Raw genomic sequence first — 20,391 nt, forward strand, 5'->3', positions numbered from 1 at the left:
TGTTGGGTTAATAAATTCCAAGGCCAGAACACAGGGTATGGTTAGTATCAATGAGGTCTTCTAGACCATAAGACTCAAATTATTATTATTCCATAGATATGTATACTGATTACATATTTTTGAGATGTAGAGCCAGATGCTGATTTCTGTGACTCCAGTATAAATCCAGAATAAGTCCATTGAGGCAAATGAACTTACTCTGAATTTACATTAATGTAAATGAGAAGTGAATAATTTTTGCAATTACACACTGAGATCAGAATCTAGCCATAAATCAGTTAAGTTTTCTTGCCCTGTCAGGTAAATGAAATGAGAATTTGGGGCATCATGTTTGCTGTGGCTATATGGATGGTGAGTCTTAAAAACGTGGTGTAGGGATTTACAATACTTGTGCATTTGGTGTAAACTACTGTACCTTGCATTTTATTAGCTGTACAGTATTCTTGTGGCCTCGCTGGCTGAGGCCATTGTATGTCCACATTATTATTGTTAATCTTGCCTTTCAACAAAGTTTACGGACCTTTCCCACATTTCATCTTCTTGATGAGTCGTAGAGCACTGTGTTTGCATAAGAGACCTTGTCTCTCTTACATTAGCTGCAGTTATGTCAAGGTGAAATCTAATTTGTGTAGCTTCCTAATAGATACAGAAGAATATCAAATACATTTCCTTTGTCACATCCATCACATCAGAGACATCGACAATGTCATTTATATACAGCCCAGGGGTGCACCAATCAACGGGGGGCACTGGAAGCGACTGTGACACAAAGGGAGCTTGCCTGCTAATTACCCTTTTGTGGGGTACAGCTTGTTTCCCCTGTAGATCAGTTCCATTCTACCATGGCTGTGCTCCTCCACCTTTTCACACTCACTTTGAGGTTCACCTCCTGGGAATTAGGAAGGAAGAAGTCCCTGCTCTCTCTTGGCTCCAGGACTAATTGTGCCTGGCCTTTTTGTGGGATGCGCGGGAATGGGGGAGGTGCGCATGCACACACTCATGTTCATGTTTAATGATTAGGCAGACACTGGCTGAAAATGATTTGGGAACATACTAGGAAGAATATCACTCAGAGCTGGGCAGCAAAAGGTGAACAGTTTTCCTTTGTGGTACTATATTAATGCAGCGAAGGAGAGAGCTCTTGGTCAGTTGAAACAGATAATACCTGCTAAAGCTTGAGAATCTATCATAGAGTACCATATTCACACAACCATTATCCTTTTTATTTCAAGCATTTCCATTAGTTGCTGAAGAAATTAATCACCTAGCTCATTGGCCTGTGTCCAAAAGAAAATGTGGAAATTAAGAAGACATTTAGTTTTAGAGTAAAGTTAGAAACTTGGAATTCTGATTTATTCCACACAGAGACAAATACTACCTGACGTTTGCAGAAACAGGTTTGCTGCATTCTTTCTTAGTCTAATCAAAGGTGCTATGATTTAGGAATAAATTAATTGGTCTTCATTTTTTTACAGCAGTACATTTATTTGGCTTAACATGGCAACTGCAGCCTGTAGAAGGGCAGCTCTATGAAAACGGAGTCAGCAAAGGAAACAGGGCCACAGAGTCCATGGATACCACTTATTCGCCAATTGGAGGGAAAGTGTCTGATAAATCAGAGAAGAAAGGTAGGTGTGAGTATAGGGCAGGGAGGGAGGTTGGGAGTATTTAAACTTGAATGCAATTCAGATTACATATTTGTCACAGTTTGGCTATTTTTAATTAAGGTTCAATCTCCTCTGTTATAATTTTAAACCAATCAACGGGTCATATTGTGCCACTGATTTTTTTTTCAAGCAGGGCCCCCCCCCACTAAAATCAATGGATGGCTCAAGGTTATTGAGAAAGTGATGCTCATGGAACAAAATATGGGCTTTCATTTTGCAAAAGCAGTGATCAGATGAAAGCCAACTTTGGGACCTTCAATGCCCATAGCTGAGCAGATCCCCTGTTGGTAACAACTCCCAGCGTGGGGGGTTCAGGGATGTGCTGCCGTGCAAATGTCTTGATCATCAAAACCAATCTTAGGCAGAATGAAAACATTCAAGCTGTCCACTGAGAAAAAAACCCAGCTTCCCAATCTTTCTCTTCTCCAAAACACTGTGTGAGTAGTGAAAAGGAAAGGAAAATGTGACGATTCCACTCTCGCTTGCCAACCCTCCCATCTCTCTTCACGTGGAAAGATAGAATTCCTATGCTCGTCTGACTGTGGATGGTAGATAAAATCTCCTTCTCATGATAGTGTCACAACAGGCGAACGAAGTAGAAAGAGGAAGGGGAAGGAGGAGAAATCAAGGAAACTGGGAGAAAAGAAATCGAGATGAAGACAAAGACCAGCCTTTAGGTGGGGGAGAAGAGCAGAATCAAACTGAGGTCTTGTCTACACTGTCCTACAGTTTGGGTTATGGGGATGTGAATAGCAGTGTGCACCAAAGTGCTGCGCTGAATTTCCCCCATGTGAATGCTGCGGGTGTGAACTAAAAGGTTCCTAGTTCGCATTAATGTAGTCCTGTTTGAAGAGAGCTACATTAAGGTGAACTAGGAACCTTTTAGTTCACACCTAGAATGTCCATGCAGCAGAGTTACGGTGCAACTCTTTGATGCATGCTGCTATTCACACCTCTGTAATCCGAACTGTAGGGCAGTGTAGACATGCCCTGAGGGCTCTGGCAATGATAGGGAATTTTCTGCCTTTTGTACAAGTAGAATAAGTGCCACGGTCTCCTAAATATGAAACATGATGGCCATTGTTGTAGCAATCCTTACAAAAGGATATTACATCCTAGGACAATAGGCTTACAAATCAATGTGGCAAGTAGAAAGAGATCATAGAAGAAAAATAAGCAATTGCAGTAACACACGAGGAGGTGACAGTATTGTCATTTCCATTTTTTCTTCAGAATGGATTGATGGTGAATTGCAGTACTGTATTTGTGCCCTGATTCCATGTGGGAAAGGGCCAAGTTGTGTCATACACCTTGTACTTGACTTTATTAAATCACTTTATCAATATACTTCAGATTTAACAAAAGCTTTTCTGAAGCATTTGGCTTCTCAAAGGGGATTTATAGAAAGGGTTCCCTGTGCAAACAAGTTAAATTACAGCATTACCAGTCAGTTAGATGTGTGAGATTATTTATGTATGTGTGGGCCACTCTGTGGTAGGACATAACTGTTCTGAGTATCGTGGAACCACGCTATTCCACAGAAACGGCAAAGCTTAGAAGTGTGCAGCATCTGCACTGCTTCACAGGAGGGTGCATCAACTAGCTCCACGGCAGTGCTGAGGGGATTTAGACTGTTCTGCCACCTCTTCCCCCCACTTCTTGTTGGGATGGGGCACTGACAGGGAATATTCCCCACACGCATGAAGACATATGGATAAAGGCTCCTTGAGCCCAGCCCTACAACTTTTGTGAACTTGCGGGTGTGCATTTCGGTCTGAATATTTTCCACTTCTAACCTTCATTTCTCATCTTTTATTTAAATAGCCATCAAACACCTTATTCACAATGTAGGGCCAAATCCTGCTTACGCTTGTGCTAAGGAGAGGAAGGGGACGTTGGCAGCCCCTTACGCTTCAGCAGCATAACAGCTTCTCTACTTAGTGCCCATGAGTTTGCTAGAATGAGGACCTCCCTTTCAGGCTGTTCGGCACACCAAAGTCCTAAATTAGGAGCCATAGCCAGGGCCTCAGCGAGCCAGCAGGTATACTGGGAGTGTCGGCATGCACTAACAAGAGACACACAACTTCTTTATAAGAGAGTGGTAAAGTATCCCAGGCCGCCATCTCTCCCTCCCGTTGTTTGGATGTACGAGCAGCACAGCTTGTCCTCCTTAATCTTACACACCTCCAGCAGAAAAGGGTAGTATTTTGTCTATCAACTTCAATCCTAGAGAGATTTCACAGGAATAGATAAAACTGCCAGATATGTACAATCTCACAATTTCCCATCCCTGAGTGACATTGTGAGATGGTTGGCCAGCCTTTCAGAACGTATATTTTATATTTTTATATTTAATGAAAATCAAATTTGCGAATTGGCAAAGCAGGTTTTTTTAAGGAGGCATTTTGTAACACACTGACCTGTGGCTAGGAGTTAATGTTTTGCAATGGAGCAATTTGATTAAAAACCCAGGCATTCGATTGATGCTGGTACTTGGAGATTGTATGTTTCAGGAATCCGTTATAATCGGCATTCGGGTACTTTCATGTGATAATTGGCATTTTGCTGTTCAGATTTTTACTTTCTTGAAGACAGAAGAGACTTGCAATATAAAAATCTATCTTTTGCTTTTATTGTTATGGAACAGTGAAGGATTAAAGCCAATCAGTGAAATTTGGCAGCTATTGCAAAAACGCTAAAATATTTAATAAATTAAAATAATGTAATTATATATTTTGTCCATGAAAAAAATGTTAAGGTGAAAAAATGTCATTCAGGACAACTTCAGCAACTAGCATTGACATTTGGAAAGTTTATTTCACTGCATACTTCTAGAAGAAGTAAGAAAACTTAAGACAAAAATACATTCACATACTTCCTTATGTGTACAATTGAATGCCTGCTTGGTTCAAAAGGGCTTAGAAAACAATGCTGAAAGATCAGTGGTTATGTGTCTTCCTGTGAAGTAGTAATGATGGTTCAATAAGTTAGAAAACATGGACTTTCTTCAGGCATGAGGAAGGCTACGATTTAGTCATGGAAGTCACAGAATCCGCGACTTCCGTGATTTCAGCCCGTGGTGGTCAGGAGCTGCAGAGTACCCCACTGCCCACTGGGGCAGGGAGCTGCGGGGTATCCCTGCTGCCTCTGGCGGCCCCCAGAGCTCCAAGCTGCTGCGGGCAGTCGGGTACCCTCCCAGCTGCCAGCACCAGAGGGAGAACCCCCAGGTGGTGGGGGTCTACAGAGCTGCTAGTGGCAGGGCAACCCCCAAGGTCCTGGCCACAGTGCATGGTGGGGAACCTCACAGCTCCCAGCCGCCGTGGGTGGCAGGGAGCCTTACAGCTCCCGACCACCATGGGTGGCAGGGAACCCCCAGAGCTCCCAGCCACTATGGCTGGTGGGGAGCCCCTGAACTCCCAGCTGCCATGGGCGGTGGGGGCCCCCAGAGCTGCCGGTAGCGGGGGAACCTCCAAGCTTGTGGCCACCATGGGCCAGTGATGGGGGAATCCCTGAGCTCTGGGCCCCTGGAGCTGCGGGCGGCAAGGGTACCCTGCAGCTCTTGGCCCCTGCAGGCAAGAGAGGCACCCCACAGCTCCCAGCTTCCCGGTCACGGAGGAACCCCCAAGCTCCCAGCTGCCATGGGCCCCTGGAGCTGCGGGCAGTGGGGGTACCCCACAGCTCCCAGCTGACACAGGAGGCGGGGGCATTCCATAGCCCACGGGCAGCGGGGGACCCCTAGAGCTGTAGGCGGCTCCTAGCCCCTGTGCAGCTGCTCCACTTCAAGTGGTGTGAGGACCTGCGGATCCCCATTTTGTCAGGGATATTTTTAGTAAAAGTCACGGACGGGTCACGGCTTCCATGAATTTTTCTTTTTTGCCTGTGACCTGTCCATGACCTTTACTAAAAATATCCCTGACAAAATCTTAGCCTTAGGCATGAGGCTTGAAAGTGTTGGATTCTACAATAGCTATTTTGTGCTGTAATGATTAGCTGAGAAATATAATATTTGGAAGATATGGATACTGCCACTAAATACCATTAACAGACAATGTATTTTTTTCACGTACGTTGCCACTGCATATGCCAACATCCATTTCTTACATGTGTAGTCATATAAAACTAACCATAATAATATATTTTCATAAAGGATGCATATATGTTTAATCTAAACTAAGACCTCTTCAACTGAAAGACAATGAGATGTATTGTTTCAAGACTGTCAGCACTGACGCACAATTCAACCAAATCTAGTTACATCAAAAATTTTCTGTGCCTAAATCATAACATGCAGACATATTTAAAACCATGATATTATACACTTCCAACAAAGAACATTTTTGCTTTAGGGAGAGGTAAGGCAGTTACAATATTTTTTAAAGACCATCAACTCTGACCAACAATCCCATGAACTTAAAAAACAATATTGTGTCCTTGACCTTATAGTTATTGCGGTAAAACCTTGTAATTGAATATTTTTAATTATCACGTGTCAATATCACCAAAACGTTCCTTAGTGCTTTACTTAGCCTAAGGTAACTGCTTGCAAAGAGACATTAAGATCTGATATCTTTCAAGTCCTTGAAATGGGTGAGAGGTTTTCTTTTATTATACATTAGCCAAAGAGAGACATTTTCTTTTATTATACAGTAGCCAAAGAGAGACTTATGTGTGTTTTTTCTCCTCATTTGATTCCTGATCACACTAGAAAGCTTGAGTTCATTTTCAAAACTCAAAATTCAAGAATTTGTTTGCTAGAGGAAACTGAAAAAAAAATTAGGCTGAACTCCCCCCATCCCCCCAAAAAATTGTTATAATTTAAAGTAACATATTTACTTGTAAAAACAGCAAAAAGTCCTGTGGCACCTTATAGACTAACAGACGTATTGGAGCATGAGCTTTCGTGGGTGAATACCCACTTCGTCACCCACGAAAGCTCATGCTCCAATACGTCTGTTAGTCTATAAGGTGTCACAGGACATTCTGCTGCTTTTACAGATCCAGACTAACACGGCTACCCCTCTGATATTTACTTGTGAATTCTTAGGCCTGGTCTACACTATGAGTTTAATTCGAATTTAGCAGCATTAAATCAAATTAACCCTGCACCCGTCCACACAACGAAGCCATTTATTTCGAAATAAAGGGCTCTTAAAATCGATTTCTGTACTCCTCCCTGACGAGCGGAGTAGCGCCAAAATCGATATTGTCATTTCGAATTAGGGTTAGCGTGGCTGCAATTCGATGGTATTGGCCTTCGGGAGCTATCCCACAGTGCACCATTGTGACCGCTCTGGACAGCAATCTGAACTCGGATGCACTGGCCAGGTAGACAGGAAAAGCCCCGCGAACATTTGAATTTCATTTCCTGTTTGCCCAGCACAGGCGAGCACAGGTGACCACAGAGAGCTCATCAGCACAGATAACCATGCAGGCCGATAATCGAAAAAGAGCACCAGCATGGACCGTAAGGGAGGTACTGGATCTGATCGCTATATGGGGTGAGGATTCAGTGCTAGCAGAACTTTGTTCGAAAAGACGAAATGCGAAAACTTTTGAAAAAATCTCCAAGGGCATGATGGAGAGAGGCCACAATAGGGACTCAGATCAGTGCCGCATGAAAGTCAAGGAGCTCAGACAAGCCTATCAGAAAACAAAGGAGGCAAACGGTCGCTCCGGGTCAGAGCCGCAGACATGCCGCTTCTACGCTGAGCTGCATGCAATTCTAGGGGGGACCGCCACCACTACCCCACTCTGACCAGGGGTAATCTCATCAGCCACACCTGAGGATTCTGTGTACGGGGAAGAGGAGGAGGACGAGGACAAGCTTGCGGAGAGCACACAGCACTCCGTTCTCCCCAACAGCCAGGATCTTTTTCTCAGCCTGACTGAAGTACCCTTCCAAGCCTCCCAAGCCAGTACCCAAGACCATGACCCCATGGAAGGGACCTCAGGTGAGTTTACCTTTTAAAATATAAAACATAGTTTAAAAGCAAGCGTTTTTTAATGATTACTTTGCCCTGAGGACTTGGGATGCATTCGCGGCCAGTACAGCTACTGGAAAAGTCTGTTAACGTGTCTGGGGATGGAGCGGAAATCCTCCAGGGACATCTCCATGAAGCTCTCCTGGACGTACTCCAAAAGCCTTTGCAGAAGGTTTCTGGGCAGTACATCCTTATTCCGTCCTCCATGGTAGGACACTTGACCACACCATGCTAGTAGCAAGTAATCTGGTATCATTGCATGACAAAGCTTGGCAGCGTATGGTCCCGGTGTTTGCTGGCATTCAAGCAACATCCATTCTTTATCTTGCTGTGTAATCCTCAGGAGAGTGATATCGCTCATGGTAACCTGGTTGAAATACGGGAATTTAATTAAGGGGACAGAGGTGGCTGTTCCTGCTGGGCTGTTTGCCTGTGGCTGAAAAGAAATCCTTCCCTGCAGTTAGCCAAGCGGGGGGGGGGGGGGAATTGGCGCTGAGCTTTTCGCCTTTGGCTAGCAGGGATCTTCCCTGATACCAGCCACGCGGTGGGGGGAGGGGTACAGCGATCATCCCAAATAATTCATGGCGGGTGGGGAGGGCGGGGGGTTAGTTTGGTTTCTGCAGGGATCTTCCCTGATACCAGCCACGTGGTGGGGGGAGGGATAAAGCAATCATCCCAGAGAATTGGATGCGGGGGGTTAGTTTGTTTTCTGCTGCTGAAGGTTAACAGGAAAACCACAGCAGTCAACGGGCTTTGCTTGGTATGTGGGAAAGGAGGGCGTAGAAGCCGAAAGACAATGGCTTACCATGGCCGCATGCAAGCCGAATTCTGTTGTCCGGACCTGCGTCTGTGACCTCTAACACCAAAGCCACGGGCACTCAATATTAAGATGGAAAATGCGACCTTGTACTGAAATCACATGTGCTATGTAATGTGAATAGTGTTTTTCACCGTGAAAGAGTATAAGCATTGTTCTGTAAAATGTATCTTTTTAAAAACTTCTCTCCTTTTTTCCATTCCTCCAGCAGCTGCAAATTTTTCAAGCCTCCCTTCTCCATCCCGAAGGCTATCTCAGATAAGGCGGCAGAGAAAGAGGACGCGAGATGTTCTCGGAAATAATGGAATGCACCTGCAATGAAAGAGCTCATTTGAATGAGTGGAAGGACACGGTATCTAAGTACAGGAAAGATGCCAGTGAACGTGAGGTCATGAGGGACACTCAAGATGAGAGGTGGCAGGCTGCAACGCTGGGGCTGCTGCGTGATCAAACGGACATGCTCCGGCGTCTGGTGGAGCTTCAGGAACGGCAGCAGGATAACAGAGTGCCACTGCAGCCACTGTATAACCTCCCTCCCCCCTCACCATGTTCCATAGCCTCCTCACCCAGACATGTAACAACACGGGGGGGAGGCTCCGTGCACCCTCCCACTCCACCCCAGTGGACAGCCCAACCAAAAGGCTGTCATTATATTGAATTTTTTCAGTGGCCTTTTACTTCCCTCCTATCCTCCTCCCAAATCTCATCTGGGTTACCTTGTCGGTTCTCTCCCTATGTTTATAATCAATTAATAAAGAATACATGATTTTTAAACCATAGTGACTTTATTTCCTTTAAAAGCAAGCTGTGATTTAAGGGAGGAGGGTGGTTTGCTTACAGGGAATGAGTCAATCAAGGGGGCGGCTTTTCAACAAACAGAACTTTCACACCGTAGCCTGGCCAGTCATGAAACTGGTTTTCAAAGCTTCTCTGATGCACAGCGCTTCCTGGTGTGCTCTTCTAATCGCCCTGGTGTCTGGCTGCGCATAATCAGCAACCAGGCGATTTGCCTCAGCCTCCCACCCCGCCATAAAGGTCTCCCCCTTACTCTCACAGAGATTGTGGAGCACACAGCAAGCAGCAATAACAATGGGGATATTGGTTTGACTGAGGTCTGACCGAGTCAGTAACAAGCGCCAGCGACCTTTTAAACAGCCAAATGCACATTCTACCACCATTCTGCACTTGCTCAGCCTGTAGTTGAACAGCTCCTGACTCCTGTCCAGGCTGCCTGTGTATGGCTTCATGAGCCATGGCATTAAGGGGTAGGCTGGGTCCCCAAGAATAACTATTGGCATTTCAACATCCCCAACTGTTATTTTCTGGTCTGGGAAGTACGTCCCTTGCTGCAGCCGTTTAAACAGAGTAATGTTCCTGAAGACGCGAGCATCATGAACCCTTCCTGGCCAGCCCACGTTGATGTTGGTGAAACATCCCTTGTGATCCACAAGTGCTTGCAGCACCAATGAAAAGTACCCCTTGCGGTTTATGTACTGGGTACCCTGGTGCTCCGGTACCAAGATAGGGATATGGGTTCCATCTGTCGCCCCACCACAGTTAGGGAATCCCATTGCAGCAAAGCCATCCACTATGACCTGCACATTTCCCAGAGTCACTACCTTTCGTAGCAGCAGCTCAGTGATTGCTTTGGCTACTTGCATCACAGCCGCCCGCACAGTAGATTTGCCGACTCCAAATAGATTCCTGGCTGACCGGTAGCTGTCTGGCGTTGCAAGCTTCCACAGGGCTATCGCCACTCGCTTCTCAACTGTGAGGGCTGCTCTCATCTTGGTATTCTGGCGCTTCAGGGCAGGGGAAAGCAAGTCACAAAGTTCCATGAAAGTGCCCTTACGCATGCGAAAGTTTCGCAGCCACTGGGAATCGTCCCACACCCGCAACACTATGCAGTCCCACCAGTCTGTGCTTGTTTCCCGGGCCCAGAATCGGTGTTCCACGGCTATAACCTGCCCCATTAACAGCATGATCTCCAAAGCACCGGGTCCCGCGGTTTGATAGAATTCCATGTCCATGTCCTCATCACTCTCGCTGCCGCGCTGCAGTAGCCTACTCCTCGCTGCCTGGTTTTGCAGGTGCTGGATCAGCATAAACTGCATGATAACGCGCGAGGTGTTTACAATGTTCATGACTGCTGTCTTGAGCTGAGCGGGCTCCATGCTTGCCGTGGTATGGCGTCTGCACTGTTCACCCAGGAAAAAGGCGCGAAACGGTTGTCTGCTGTTGCTTCCCTGGAGAGGGGGGAAGATGTACCCAGAACCACCCGCAACAATGTTTTTGGCCCCATCAGGCATTGGGATCTCAACCCAGAATTCCAGTGGGCAGAGGAGACTGCGGGAACTATGGGATTGCTATGGGACAGCTACCACAGTGCAACGCTCCGGAAATCGACGCTAGCCCCGGTACATGGACGCACACCGCCGAATTGATGTGCTTAGTGTGGCCGCATACATTCGACTTTATACAATCTGTTTCCAAAATTCGAATTATATAAATTTGGATTAATCCCGTAGTGTAGACATGCCCTTAGAGAACTCATTCTGTACCCTAAGAATAGGTGTTCTACGTTTGGGGAGGATACATGTGTTATTCATTCCTTACACAAATAGATCCTACTCCCCATTCTGGTGACTCAAAGCAGCCCTAAAGTCAGTAGATCCAGCACTCTGAGAATTTCCCCTGCCTAGCAAATTATGGCTCTCTTCATTCAGAATGTTGTGTACCGCCTACACTCGTCAAAGTCCATGTAGGATCTCACCAACGATCCTTATACTATTAATGTATTCTGGAAATAGCTGTCCACAGTTTTACTAGTCCCGTTTTTTTTTTTTAGGAAGCCATTTACAGTATTCCATATGCATTATAGAGGGTAAGATTCCTATTTCATTCTAGTTGTTCATCCTTTTCCCTCATGTTGATGCTTTATTGGGTGAGGTGATACAGAAAAGGAATAGGCTACTGAGTTCAATCTCATGCTGTTAAATCCTCCTAATAACATAGGACCCTCTCCTGCTTCTGCTGAGGTATGTGAGAGTTTTGCAATTTTTGCAATTCACTTTGATGGTTGTAGGATTGGGTCCATGGTTTGCAACCTGTCAGGATGCTAACTGTTGGCAAGCTGAAAAGAACATAAAGGAATGATACAAGCCAACAAAGCATGTCAATTCATACTCGGTTTGAAATTGCCTCTTTTGTTCCTCCCTTAATATTTCAGCTCACTAATTCAAGAGGTTATGTACTATGATGTCTGAAAATGTATTGCCTGCATAATGACAAGATGCCAAATATCGCATTAGATATAATGCCTGTCTCTATCCTCATGCCCTCCAGTGTTGTATACATCAACTACAAACCATTACCTTTAGCAACAACAGTGTTCTTCTTTATTTTTGAGACTGGATTAGCAATATCATAGTAAATTTGTTAGGAATAGTGATTAGGAGAAATCCTGATTTATACTTCAGCTTTCACTGACCAATCCTGATAGTCTATTCACTGTCTTCAATACTGTCCATTTGTATACCTTATATTGTACCTACCAGGCTGTGGTCTGGAATAATTGGCAGGAGGAGATACCCCAAGTGTATTCTGTCAGTGCAAACTCAGTTGAAAGGCAAACTCAGTTTGTTTGTGTGGCCTAATTTCTGTATGCAAAGACTTTCATTTTTCCCAGTTACATAGAGACTCCTCTGCAATCATTAAAAACTACTGAAGTTTCCTGGAGAAAAGCGCTCTAGAGTGCGTAGCTGTAAATCTTGCTTGCAAATTAATTCATTTGTGGATTAACTGAATAATAATTAGCTAATTTCCAACATATTAATACATACTTACTAATTACCTATTATTACCTACGTAGCCTATTATTTTCACACTTTGTGAATATGACAAGTGATTGTTTTCTTTGTTTCTGGAAAATCAGTGTTTCAGAAAGGACGGGCCATAGACACAGGAGAAGTTGACATTGGAGCACAAGTTATGCAGACCATCCCACCAGGTTTATTCTGGCGTTTTCAGATTACTATCCATCACCCGATGTACCTGAAGTTTAACATTTCACTTGCAAAGGACTCTCTGCTGGGAATATATGGTAGAAGAAACATTCCTCCCACTCATACTCAGGTAATTAATAATAATACCAGCAATTCTGTTGTGCTTTACACTTTCAAAGAGCTATATCGGCATTAATATTCACAACGCTCTTATAAAGGAGGGAGAGAGAGATGTAAATATTTTCCCCATCCTTCCCCTCTTCAGCCACACTTACAGATTCTGGGCTCTTCTAAGCAAAAGGACAATGAAGGGGTGTTAGCAGTGCTTATCGCCCTAAAGTGAGTGGGGAAAGGACAAGACATAATCCTGTTCTCCCTCTGCACCAACCAGCAGAGAGAAGGACATGCTGTAAAACACCTCCTTGATCCACCACTGGGGTTGTATGACGCTGTGCCTATATGTTAAGTAAAATCTATATAGCTTCAATCTTATAGCTAAAATCCTATAGCTTCAAAGTTGAGCTCCTAGTATTTAGTTAACTTCCTTATGCACATCCAACAATGCAAACGGCTCATGTGGTTAGCGTAAAAGAGATAAGCCAAAAAGGTATTCTAACTTCTAATAATAACGTTACTTCTAAATGTTCACTGTTAGCTAGGACTTTGCAAGAGGAAACCTAGCCATGCCGGAAGAACCTGATTCATCACTGTTCATACTGAAATATTGTGTAGTCTTAATATATTTGGAATATTAAGTTAACATTTCTGAAGTATAATTAAATCATATCTCATCTACAGTTTATGGGACATATTTCAAATACATGTATTTTATGCCCAAATATATTTAATGCTAGCATTTCCTTAAATTAAATGTTGTTAGTAGATAATTAAGGGATTTGATCTCAGAGGTGCTGAACACCCACAGCTCTGCTTGTCTTTAACTGGAGTTGTGATGGAAAATCGGGCCCCTGAATACCTACAAATATTTAAACTATTTTATATTTCCATTAAATGGGAGTTTTCAGATGTACTGAAGGCCTGATCAGCGCCCATTAAAGTCAACTGGATCTGGTCCTAAAGCTGTCAATGGCTACTCCAATAAATGTTACCAATTTTTCTATAGCAAGAAATAGATTTCATGTGTATTAACTAAACTGACCACAAAGAAAGAGAAATATAGAGACATCTAAATATTTAGTATTTTTAAAGACCAATTATTTTCACACCTGGGTGCCAAAAGTTAGGCTTCAAAATCCATATTTTGGCTCCTAAATCATACAGGTGCCTAACTTATGCAATAAAGTTTGAAAATGTTAGATCTACCCCCATAACACAGGTGTAATTCTGGAGTTAATTTATTGGGTTCAATTGAGAGAGTCTGGATTTACACTGATATAACAGAGATCAGGATTTATCTGTAATAACACCTATTTAGAATGAATATTGGAAGCTTAACAGAGTTGTGCAACCCCTACTCACATTAGTGAACACTTAATCAAGCAGTCCCTTTGAGGGTAACCCTATCTGACTGAGACATTCACGTAGATTTGTCTGGTTTAAAACACTATAAAAATTCTCTAGTTGGATAATTTTTGCCATTATTATTTCAGTTTGATTTTGTAAAACTGATGGATGGAAAACAGTTAATTAAACAGGAACCAAGGAACTCAGAGGAGTCTCAGCATGCTCCTAGGAACCTGATCTTAACAACCCTGCAAGAGACAGGTTTCATTGAATATATGGATCAAGGAGCTTGGCACATGGCATTTTACAATGACGGAAAGAAAATGGAGCAAGTATTTTTATTAACAACAGCAATTGGTAAGAACAGTTACCCTGCCATTCCTTTTCTGGTTGTTATGTTAAAAAGCTGCCTTTGAAAAGGAATTATTGAGCCTGATTTCCAATCTGATTTAAACAGATCTTACTTTGTTTTGATTACATTGACTTCAGTGTATTTACTTCTCATTTACACCAGGGTAAGAGGAGAATCATGCCTCGCATTAAAAATGGACATTATGATTTAATTAAGCCTTAACCTTTGGTATACCTTAAAATCATTATATGCTAGTGTTGAATGTCTATGTATTTTCTGGGGGTTTTAATCTATTGCAAGAAATTACAGGGAAAATGTCTGTGCTCCCTGTGTATGTGGCACCCACACTCTCTTAAAAAAAAAAGTGTTGTATGATGTTCTTCTCCTTCTCTAGTAGGCAAGAGTTAATTAGGAAACTATGCCCAGCAATGTGCTGACATTATTGATAAGGATGGGGTGCGTACAGAACAAAGAACCAGAGGAAGCCATTTGGCTTGGTTCCATTGAAAACATAGGAAGGCAGGGAGGTGGGCTGCAGGAAGTGTTTGCTAATTGGAAAAAAGCAATAGAAAAAAGAGTGCTAATTTTGAGGGGTTATTATAAATAATGGAGAGTAAAGAGAAAGCATAGTATTTTAATAGTTTAAAAAACTGAACCACTTTCTGTTAGTGATACTATGTACTGTTGTTATTCAGCTAATTAAAAAGGTTCAAAAAGTACAAGAAAAATATAAAACAGTTTTTGCACCTTTTTTTGTCAACCATACAGTGCCACTCTTTGGTACACAAATATCTACCTGTAGTAGGCAACTATCTGAAGATACTCGGTGTTGTCCTTTTGGCAAATCTACCTGCAGTTAATCTTTTTTAATTAATTAAAGAGGGGAGATTGTTTTACTAACTTTAGCTATTTTTGGTGAGCAGTTCTCACAAATAGGGTTTGTTACTCAAAGTTTAATTTACGGTACAGTACTTTAGTATTTCCAGCAGTCTTGGTTTGCTATAAGACTTTAACCAATTTGCCCTTTAGTTAACCTGTTCAACCATATGTTTAGCAAGATGTCTTTACCAGTAATGGACATGCCATCTGCTCTCTAACAATTAGGTTCTATTTTTACTTGATGCTAAAGACCTTGATGTATGGGCCAGCGGAGAGTGCCATTCAAACACAAAGATTATCAAGGACTTCGCTCAAAGTAATCAGAAAGGCAATAAGGAATTGTAATGGTGAATTTAGTCTGAAAGAAGACAAAATTTGCTGTGTTTAGAGTGGAAAGTGAGCCTCTTACAAGCAAAAGAGACATTATTATTTAATCCCTCGTGTGTGTTAGCCTGTGATTTAGCATTGGAAGAGTTTCCTTTGCATTTTTCCATTCCAAAGAAGGCTAAAGATAAAGTTTGCCTCCACACTGAAATATCATAGGCTTTACCCATGGCACTTAGGGATTTCCAAAGTCTAATGAGAACATCTAAGAACATAAGAATGTCCATACTGAGTCATACCATTGGCCCATCTAGACTAGTGTCCTGTCTTCCAACAGTGGCCGGTACCAGATGTTTCGGAGGAAATGAGTACAACAGGGCAATTTATCAAGTGATCCATCTGCTTTCATCCAGTCCTGGCTTCTGACAGTCAGAGGTTTAGGGACACACATAGCATGCCATTGTGTCACTGACCATCTTGGCTAATAGCTATTGATGGGCCTATCCTTCACGAACTTATCTAATTCTTTTTTAAACCGCCTTCACAACATCCTCTGACAATGAGTTCCACAGGTTGACTGTGTTGTGTGAAGAAGTACTTCATGTTTGTTTTAAACCTGCTGCCTATTAATTTCATTGGGTGACTCCTGGTTCTTGTGCTATGTGAAAGGGTAAATAATACTTCTTTATTCACTTTCTCCAACTATTCATGATTTTATAGACCTCTATTGTATTCCCTCCCTTAGTTGTCTCTTTTCTAAGCTGAAGAGTTCCAGTCATTTTAATCTCTCCTTATATGGAACTTATTCCATACCCCTAATCATTTTTGTTGCCCTTCTCTTTACTACTTCCAATTGTAATATATCCTTTTTGAGATGGAGCAACCACAACTGCACACAGTATTCAAGGTGTGAGTATACCATAGATTTATATAGTAGCACTGTGAGACTTTCTATCTTATTATCTATCCCTTTCCTAATGGTTGCTAACATTTGGTTAGCTTTTTTGACTGCTGCTGCACATTGAGCAGATGTTTTCAGAGAACTATCCACAATGATTCTACAATCTCTTTCTTGAGTAGTAACAGCTAATTTAGACCCTATCATTTTGTATGTATAATTGAGATTGTTTTCCAATGTGCATTACCTTGCATTTATCAACATTGAATTTCATCTGCCATTTTCTTGCCCAATCACTCAGTTTTGTGAAATCCCTTTGTAACGCTTCACAGTCAGCTTTGAACTTAACTATCCTGAGTAATTTTGTATCATCTGCAAACTTTGCCACCTCACTGTTTGCCCCTTTTCCCAGATCATTTATGAATATGTTGAACAGCACTAGTCCCAGTACAGATCTTTGGGGGACCCCACTATTTACCTCTCTCCACTGTGAAAACTGTCCATTTATTCTTGCACTTTGTTTCAGATCTTGTTAGACGGTTACTGATCCATGACAGGACCTTTCCTCTTATCCCATGACTGGCTATTATGCTTAAGAGTCTTTGGTAAGGGACCTTGTCAAAGCCTTTCCAAAAGTTCAAGAACACCACAGCAGCTGGATCACCCTTGTCCACGTTTGTTGACACCCTCATAGAATTCTAATAGATTGGTGAGGCATGATTCTCCTTCCTGTCCCAGCGATGGTGAGCAGATACACTACTTCTCACAGAAGAACTTTTTCATGCAAAAGGATGTCCCAGGTCCTACTCCCCATCTTCAGAAGTCCTTCTTATGGTGAAGTCAAAGGCTTCTTTCCTCTCCTACTATTAATGTCTAGCACTACCCAATAGCCTTTCTGCTAGGCTCTGCTCCTGAACTCAAATTACGCCAGTTTTGGGGCCGCCTGGCACTCTCTGCAACATCTGTATGTTTTGTATGGGTCTTGCATTCAAGGACTGACCTGGTTTCACCCTGCTTGTTTTGTGAGAGCTAACATAACTGAAGCCTTACATTTGTGTGGCTGCATGGTCTTGATAGATAGCTATTGTATTGATCTAAACTACTGTACACATTGAAAGACTATGGGAAATATGAATGTAGATAAAGAACGATTAACCATTGTATAGATGCGGGTTTAAGGACCTGTAATCTATAATGGTTTCTTCTCCAGAGCTGGAAGTTGGAATGATCTCCAAGTTTAGCCTAAGATTTAAAGAGATTTACTTCTGGAGACCTGAACCTCAGCACTGATTTACTGAAGTGAACTTACTTGCATCACTGAAGTGAACTTAATCTTGTCAATCAGATTACTAAGCTACATTAAACTACACTTTATTCATCCCTTTTTATAAAAGTGGGAACCCTTCTCTCCAAAAAAAAGTTAACTATAGTCTTAAATGAACTGCCCAATGCTTTTCTTCTGTAAACAGACTTAAATTAATGGAACAAAAAAAAGAATGCATTTAAAGAAAACTGAGAATTTCTCAAAAATTAGTTAAGTTCTTCTAAGGCTTTTAATGGTGGTGAATTTAACACAAACACTTACTTTAAAAGCTTTCCACTGTAGCATATTACAAATTAAATATTACTTGTTACATCTAAGCTGTCAAGACAAATCTAATATTTGTAAGTTGCTTGAACAAAAAACTTTACTTGATGCTGCCTACAAATGAAAATGAACAGTTTATCTAAGCACCTTCTTTGGTTCTTGAGAAATGTATTGCAAATGGTTGTGCTGTAGGTGACACTCATTTCAGAAGCCAGTTCATTCCTTTTATTGCTTACAATTTTCTTTATAAATAGAAATCATGGATGACTGTTCCACTAATTGCAATGGGAATGGAGAGTGTATCTCAGGTCACTGCCACTGTTTCCCAGGATTCCTCGGGCCTGACTGTGCAAGAGGTAATTTTTCTATTAACTGAGTTAAAATACAAGATGATGAGCATGATTTTTAATATGAATCTTGTGAAGAATGTCAGACTGATGGTCCAGAGACTAAAGACTTGCTAATGTGCCTTTAACCCTCAGCTGGAGGGCCCCTTCAGGTGATGCTTAGGGTAGCTCCTGCCCATTCAATCTTTGGCCAAGGGGGTGCTAATTAAGGCCAGATGTAGTCAGTTTTGTCATATGGCCATCTGTCCTCTGCAAATTGGAATAAAACTATCAAAAATCCATTCACATAGGCCACAAAACAGCTATCAGATACTAATAACTTTTAGTTACTACTAACATGGATTTGAACCAGCAACTCACAGTTTCTATATCCTCTGAGCAATCCACAGTTTCTCCTACTTCTCCCTCTGGCCATTCTGTAATTTTAAAATCCAAAAAGAAGTGGATTTAGTATTTAGTTTAGGATTTTTTTAAAAAATTACTAACAAACATGTCTTGTTAGAAAAAGCAATAGAAGTAAAACTGCCTGTTCTATGCCCTAAGCCTGAGGATGGGGAACGCCAGAAATTAAAAAGAGGGAAGTATTTTTTTCCCAAAATCAAAAATATCACTTCCCTGATATTTTAAGGGAGATGAAGAAGGAAATAATCCCGATTCACTGTAAAGACCAAGAGTGAACTCAAGATGCACTGGTATTTCACATAAATGGCTGTAATAATTGGTGGGTACAGTCTTCTGAATATCTGTGTGTATGGAGGTTCTCAAATCTATTCTACTCTTCTCTCAAATTTAAGATCAATTTTACCTCAACATTATACTTTGGCTCAGAGATTGGTTATAGAACTTTTCACCTCCAGGTTTCTGGTTTACATATAAATCAGTAATGACTAAAACTTCAATAATCTTAAAGTTGTTCAGTGGCATAAAGAAAATAAGTGGGTGGTATCTTAGTTCACAGTTAACAGGTATTAACATCACAAAAAACATCCCTACAGTTAGCACTAAGAAGCCTCATTGTGAGAAGTCTCACTAAAGAGATCAAAAAGTGGGCAGAGAGACTGAATTATGGTACCATCTTCATCTGCAGAGCTGCCCGTTCTAGGTCAGTTAAGGTACATGAATGGAGCAGAATGGAGAAGCTGGCACTGTAGTGGAACATGTTTGTTGATTAAAAATAATTCATATTCCAAAGCTTTCAGTCTGGCCCCTTTTGCAAGAACTAAAATCACATTGCCAGTAAATGCAATACTATAATTAAAGAATGATAAATGCAATAAATGTTAATACCCTTAAGAATTTAAATATAGCTCGGAAATCTAATTATTTGCCTTCTTCAGACTCATGCCCAATACTGTGCAATGGAAATGGAGAATATGAGAAAGGTCACTGTGTATGTCGCAATGGATGGAAAGGCCCAGAGTGTGATGTTCCAGAAGAACAATGTATTGATCCAACCTGCTTTGGCCATGGTACTTGCATCATGGGAGTATGTATTTGTGTCCCAGGATACAAAGGAGAAATTTGTGAGGAAGGTTTGTGCCATTTCTCTCATTTCTACCTTTTTAGTGTGTTTTGTTTAAATTGATGCCACCTTTGGAATTTAAGTCCTTAGGAAACCATGTCGATTTTAATTACTCTTGAGAAACGTTAGGATGCTTCCTGGTAGGTAACTTCACTGGGTCATGGGAAGCGTATTAGGCTTCCAAATCCTAATGAAAGTCAATGGGAATTAGGTACCTAGTTCTCATTTGTCAAGGGAATAGAAAACTTTTTTATGTTGGGGGCTCAAGTTACAAAAAATAAATATAACAACAGCAGTTGAATATTGTTTTTCACACCATCTAATTATTATTGCAGGGACAATCCTCTGCCAACTCAGTTTGTTCTCTACAGCCCAGGAGTACAGTTCTCTGATAGATTTCAAGCAGCTGAGACTTTCTCTTTCCCTGGAGTATCAGCTGACTCTTGGTTGCCAGGGCGGGTTGAAGGTCTCTCCTTAGCAGGCTCTGGCTCCTTTCTTCCCTGACTGGGAAATGTCTCAGCAAGAATGGGCTCTTATTCTTGTGAAAA

The 20,391-nt window shown here is 42.0% G+C and overlaps 1 protein-coding gene and 1 long non-coding RNA gene across 16 annotated transcripts in view; both read left to right on the top strand.

The window, feature by feature from the left end:
• TENM1 (teneurin transmembrane protein 1) overlaps positions 1–20,391 on the top strand; it is a 1,376,511-nt gene that overhangs the window by 1,188,497 nt on the left and 167,623 nt on the right. For 14 of the 15 annotated variants that reach the window (XM_065556629.1, XM_065556628.1, XM_065556636.1 and 11 more), the window contains 5 exons: positions 1,476–1,628; positions 12,400–12,599; positions 14,080–14,290; positions 18,229–18,330; positions 19,659–19,853. In XM_065556629.1, the coding sequence (XP_065412701.1) occupies positions 1,476–1,628; positions 12,400–12,599; positions 14,080–14,290; positions 18,229–18,330; positions 19,659–19,853 (861 nt within the window). The remainder of the gene's footprint in view (positions 1–1,475; positions 1,629–12,399; positions 12,600–14,079; positions 14,291–18,228; positions 18,331–19,658; positions 19,854–20,391) is intronic. The other variant, XM_065556633.1, reaches the window with a different exon arrangement.
• On the top strand, positions 6,647–9,239 carry LOC135973453 (uncharacterized). Its single transcript, XR_010590287.1, has 2 exons — positions 6,647–7,618; positions 8,674–9,239. It is a non-coding gene; the product is annotated as an uncharacterized LOC135973453 (long non-coding RNA).

This window comes from Chrysemys picta, chromosome 9 (assembly GCF_011386835.1).
Source record: "Chrysemys picta bellii isolate R12L10 chromosome 9, ASM1138683v2, whole genome shotgun sequence".
Lineage (NCBI taxonomy): Eukaryota > Metazoa > Chordata > Testudines > Emydidae > Chrysemys > Chrysemys picta.